Below are 6,000 nucleotides of genomic sequence, written 5' to 3' on the forward strand. Positions count from 1 at the left end.
TTGACAACCTTAGGGGTCTGAGCAGCACTCCCCTTTCACCTGTTGGAATTGGCTAAGTAGAACTGGAACCTTTACCAAGCAGTACTTCCACCACTCCCTTGGACAGCTGAATGAAAAGACAATATGAAAGGGGAGGAGAGATCCCACAGCCAGCTTTGAAGAGTAGTTAAGATAATGTCACGCTACTGAAATTCTTACTCCATGTGTTTCAAAAGACGCAAGTTTTCTTAAAAAGGATGATGTGTAGAAAGATAGAAAATATCTGAAATTCTTTTACATAATTATTAGAACTATTTTCATTTTTTAATGCCCAGATTTGTTATCGTTCTTTTATTTAAAAAATGCTTAACTGTGTTAACTCATTTCTTCCTCTAGCTCATCAGAGTTGTTACAAGTTCAGTAAAAGTTCAAGGAGTCTTGGCTTATGCTTGTGTTGTTCTCTTCTACTGTGGGTAAGTACAGATCAAACAATTTGTAAAAATATTTCATTTAGGAGACTTTAATTGGAAGAATTGATGTAAGTAGTATACAGTATCACCCTGGCTTACGTTACCCTCAGGTAACATAAACTTCGGGTTGCAAAAGCGGCAAACCCGGAAGTGTTTTGCTGCATGCGCAGAAGCACAATACCGCATCATGCTCATGCGCAGAAGCAGTCCCTCTGGTTGCAGAAACCTCGGAGCTCCAGAACGGATCCTGTCCGCAACCGGAGGTACCACTGTAGTTGGATAAAGTCACTTTTGACAGACAGAAGTGAGCCATGGGAAAGTGTTCTTTATGTATTAGATAATAATGTAAAGCACTTGATTATGTACTTGCACCTTCTTTATAGCAACCCATACTACACACACCTACGGATCTGAATGACAATTTATGTGGTCCAGGGACCCTAATTGTCAAAATGCTTCTGCTCTTGACTCATTTTGGTTTTCTTCCTTGGCATCTTTTTGGCAGTGGTGGGGGGGTCATAACAAATGCAGGCAACTGGATGGCTTTGCCATACTTCACAAGCATAAAATGCTTTTCTTTATATATAATAATGTGCAGCCCCCATTGCAGGATTTGTAGTTCTACATCAGAATCCTGTATTTGCATGAAGTCAGGATGGGGTAGGGGAGCAAAACGAAAGCAGGTTGCAGAACAGCTGTGGCTGTGGCTGTGGCTGTGGCATGGGAGTGAGAAGGTGGAAACACTCAGAGGGGGAAAGTGGTAGCTTAAAAGAATGGCAGAAATTTGAATCAGGCAGGGATGGAGGAGACAGAGAGGGAAGAAGTGGCGATTCTGACATATCCACTTCCTGTTTTTGGAATCACTTCATACATACTTGTTGCTTGCAGGTTGATATCACTCAAAGTACTTAATAGCATTGTGCTCTTGGGAAAGTCATGCCAGTACGTCAAAGAAGCAAACATGGAAGAGAAGTTGTTCAACCCTCCTCCTGCTAGCACCCCAGGCAAACCACTAGGCAAATCACAAAGCAAGTACAAGTCCACTCAAGGTGAGCGGAACCTATTACTTCTGGACTTCTGTCATATCTCTCGTCTACTGTGCAGCGTCGCTTTGTCCTTGGAAGCACCAACTAAAGTGTTAGGAAACCGCAGGGGTCCATGTATCTCAAAGTATTACTTGACCCAACAAAAGACATCTTCGTGTTTTTGATCACTTAAAAATATCTGGCACTTTGGGGGAAATGCCAAATATTCACTGTTCTGAATTAGAACAGACCTGAATTTTTAATTTCTCCAGGAAGAATAAGAGGCCTTATTGTGGGATCAGGGCAAAGTTAATGAAGCTGGCTGGTTTCAACCATCCATTGTTAAAATTAACCACAGCTTGGGGTTCACAATTAAGGCTGAATTGAAATCTAAAGCAAAACCTCTGAACTTCTTTCAGCCATGCTTGCAGAGAGGAGAGGGGAAAGCGGAGTATGTGAGCCCACAGGAAGTTAAGGTCTTTTCCATTTCTAGATTTTTTTTTCAAAGCACAGCATTTGGTTTTTGTTTTATCCTAGTCTTACAAGGCGCTCCCAGCATTTTTTCAGTTACTAAGCCTACACTCCATTAGTTTCAGTAATGTTAAAACATCATGCAATCCTGGTCCATTCCTCATGCCCTACGAACAGTAATAGCATCACATTTGAGAACTGAGGAACTCAAGTCACAGTATTGGGATTAAAGTATATTAGTCCAGACAGTTACTAACTTCTAACAGACCACTTCATCTTATCTGGGTTATTTATAAGCACTTTGAACAGGGCAATTCTAAAAATTATATTGAATTTGGTCATTTTATTTCTTAAAAGATTCACCTTTGTTTTCATTGCTCCTAACAACAGGTTTAGGGATTTGGGTGGCGTTGTGGTCTAAACCACTGAGCCTCTTGGGACTTGCCAATCAGAAGGTTGGCGGTTCAAATCCCCGTGACGGAGTGAGCTCCCGTTGCTCGGTCCCAGCTCCTGCCAAGCTAGCAGTTCGAAAGCACGCCAAAAAGTGCAAGTAGATAAATAGGTACCGCTCCGGCAAGAAGGTAAACGGCGTTTCTGTGCACTGCTCTGGTTTCACCAGAAGCGGCTTAATCATGCTGGCCACATGACCTGGACAAACACCGGCTCCCTCGACCAGTAAAGCAAAATGGGCGCTGCAGCCCCAGAGTCGTCTGCGACTGGACTTAACTGTCAGGGGTCCTTTACCTTTACCTTCCTTTACAACAGACTTGGCTTCCAAGGAACTAAGCTTTTAAGAAAATGCGATAGAATGGTTTTTGAGTTATTACTTATTTACTATGTAGCCTGATTAATTCCATAAAGTTTTAAATTTCAGTATCTGATGTGGCATGGTTGAGGCCACCCAACCCAGTGGCTGGGGTATAAATAATAGCATTATTATTATACGTCTGATTTCAGCAGAGCAAGGCTGGGAAACCTCTTTTGGCCCAACAGCCAACCTTCCAAGGGTTGGGCAAGCTCAAAGGTGAAAGAGAATTGGGTAAAAGAAAATAAAGAACATTCCAAAGAACATTCCACCCAGTGTAGCAAATTAAAGTGAAATAAAAACTGATCTCTGGTAAATCACTATCTCCATTTGTGCTTTTGAAGGACAGTAAAGTGTAGAGTTGGTGTAAATCATGTGTCAGCGAGCCATTCATCCTTCCCTGCTTTTGTTTAGCATTTCTTTGTGTACCCATACATAGTAATGACTAGCAACTTCTGCCATAACTGAGCTCCCTTACTCACTGGAGTTGTCAGAGAGGGCTGGTATGGTTTTATCTTTAACAACCTGAAGGTATCAAAAAGGTTATTTTACATTAGAAATGCAAAAGTTAGAAGGTTACTGACATGGCTTAAATAGGAGTATGTAACACTACTGTCAACAAAAGAGAGAAATTCTGTGGCAGGATTTTATGCACCTGATACCCCAGGTTTACTGAGTTGCCTTGCATATCTGTTGAACAGATCTTTAACTTGCTAACCCTGCAGTGCAGTGACAAGCCAATAAACATACAGATCTGTAATCAGCGTCTTCTCCCACTGTGCGAAGTCCTAATTTCTGTTTTCCATGCATGAATTTCCACAGATGAAAACCTGTCTGCTTCCGTGACCAGTCAGCCTGTACACCAGAAGGAAAATGCAGCGCCGCAGCTTGTGACGAGCAACTCGGATCAGTTCCTGACAACTCCTGATGGAGATGAGAAAGATATAAGCCAGGACAGTTCCGAGTCAAAACAGAGATCTGCAAAGAAAGATTTGTTGGAGATAGACAGGTTTACGATTTGTGGAAACAGAATTGACTAAACTTTTGTAAATAAAATGTGCTTAGTATACTGAGCTGTTGGGACAGCAGGCGCTGCCACGATGGATGGGTGCCAAACAAGGCACTTAAAAATATTTATTTAAAAACTTAAATTATTAATGGCAGACCTATTACAGTGAATAACTTGGCTTGATAACCAATCAAGCTTCACATCGTTAACTTGGCTGTTTTGGAAAATGTGAGTTTTGAGAGATCTTCCGCTTGGCAAAGCTACGGCATCGCTTTCCTGAAAAATAACGTGTGAAATATATTTAAATCCATTTTTACGAAACAGTGCTTCCAGAACGCATCACTATTCATAAAGCCCCTTAATTAGAAGGATAACATTGGGAACGTGTTTGCGTCTTTAACAACAAGCATCCCTTTCTGCTTTCATAAGCCACTACAAAACATTTCAAAACTCTTCACCTGCCAAAAGACTTTTTTCAAACTTTTAGTAGAATACATAATCAAGATATTCTTGCTACGAGAGGATTGTTCAAAATGTATTTCATCTAATCCAAATAAATCACCCTTAAAGGAAATATTTACTGCATAATATTTTTGTCTAAATGTTAAGACTGTAGCCAGAAATTGACCAACAACAGGGAATAGTGGACTGTGCGATAACTGGGCAAGAACAGCTTTTTCTTCCTTTCTGTTTAATTTGCACTGTGTTTTAAACATGAAAAGCTTGAGTTTGTAAATGTTAAAAGTGGACAAGCTTGTGGGAGGAAGGGCAAAATCAACATGTGGGATTGCACTTGGCACTTAAAGATGTTTCACTTGCAACTGTGAGCCCCTGCATTGAAGTAGACAAAATAAGTTACTTGCACATGGTAATGTGTCAATCAGCTGAGAGCATTTCTTTGACTTTGCTGGAAAAGCTGCTCATGGCCAAAAATGGAGACAGCCTCAAATAGGTGGTTTTAGTTTTAGACTTTAAGTAGAATGAATGTTGCTTTAGAAGTACTTGGGCTTTGAAGTATTAAGCTGTTTTACTTGGGGTGCATAGGGCTTGGGAAACAAGCAAGGAGGAATTCAAGAAGGGTTGAATCTGGAATAACAGACATTTCAGCTCAGCATAGTGAGAAAGCCTGCTGCACTCAAAGTGCTTTCTTGCTACCTGATGGGCAATGTCTACAAAACACAATGCAATATTGAAAACTTTTTAAATATGAGATTTTTTTGTGCTGATTAGATCTTTGTTGGTTCATTTATTAGCTATTGCAAAGTGGCCCAGAAAAGAATGATAAGTTATACTAAATTTTAAAATTCAAAATACATGTTTATTCCTCCAAAGCTGCAGATACTGTTGCTAAAATAAAATCAGTGTACAGAAATTAAATCCAGATAAAGAGGCTTCAATGAATGCTAAAAAGGTGGAAATATATAGGCTGTTCTGAAGTAGCCATTCACCAGCCCACACCCCTTTTATCAAGCCTCTTTTCTCACTTCAGCTTGAAGAAGTGGCCAAAGTTCAGAATCCAGTGGGAATAGGAATTTTAAAACTAAGCTAGAAATATACAGAAATGATTGTTTCAGATGTGTTCATTTTGACAAATTTTGATCATTAAAATTTAATTCAGAATATTTGTGAATTTGTTGTAATTTAATTTTTATTTAATTGTTGCTCAAGGGAAGCTTGGAATGATTTTTTCCCTCTTAAATGATATTCTGTATGAATTTTATAAGTGCATCTTGTGTGACAATAAAAAATCAATTTTGTATCCTTTGTTTAAAAAAATTCAAGGCTCTGCTTCTCTTGCTGGAATGAAACTCAGGGTTGAATATGGTTATATGGAACATAAATACTTAACACTAGGGTCCAGAATACCTTCTATGTAAGTACAAAGTGCTACTGTGTACGCGCAGATGAGGGGTGATATTTCCTTCCAGCAGCAGCATCTCATGCCATTCCACAATTCTTTTGGAGGACAGGAATCTGCCTGTGGAAGGAAGACCTAAATAAAGAAAACCTCTCTGTGCTCTTGATGTGCTGTATGTGGTCATTTGGATCCCGGTCAATACCTTTCAATTAACTAAATGCTCCTTTTTTTTGCTAAAGGTTGGTTAACAACCTGTCTCCCTTGGGAAAAATATGTTTTCATGTTCCTCACTTGAGGGCTTGCTGCTGGAGCTGACATGAATTTATTACAGAACTGATCATAGTTAAATTGATGTGAAATATCTAGATGACACTTTCGGGTAT

The 6,000-nt window shown here is 39.7% G+C and overlaps 1 protein-coding gene across 3 annotated transcripts in view; it reads left to right on the plus strand.

Annotated features, from left to right (window-relative positions):
* TAPT1 (transmembrane anterior posterior transformation 1) overlaps positions 1-5,389 on the plus strand; it is a 73,733-nt gene extending 68,344 nt beyond the window's left edge. For all 3 annotated transcript variants that reach the window (XM_082237389.1, XM_082237387.1, XM_082237388.1), the window contains 3 exons: positions 376-452; positions 1,338-1,498; positions 3,573-5,389. In XM_082237389.1, coding sequence (XP_082093515.1) covers positions 376-452; positions 1,338-1,498; positions 3,573-3,790 — 456 coding nt within the window. In that variant the 3' untranslated portion in view covers positions 3,791-5,389. The remainder of the gene's footprint in view (positions 1-375; positions 453-1,337; positions 1,499-3,572) is intronic.
* Positions 5,390-6,000: the final 611 nt, after the last annotated feature.

The sequence above is a fragment of the Podarcis vaucheri genome (assembly GCF_965113315.1).
Source record: "Podarcis vaucheri genome assembly, chromosome: 9".
Classification (NCBI taxonomy): Eukaryota; Metazoa; Chordata; class Lepidosauria; order Squamata; family Lacertidae; genus Podarcis; species Podarcis vaucheri.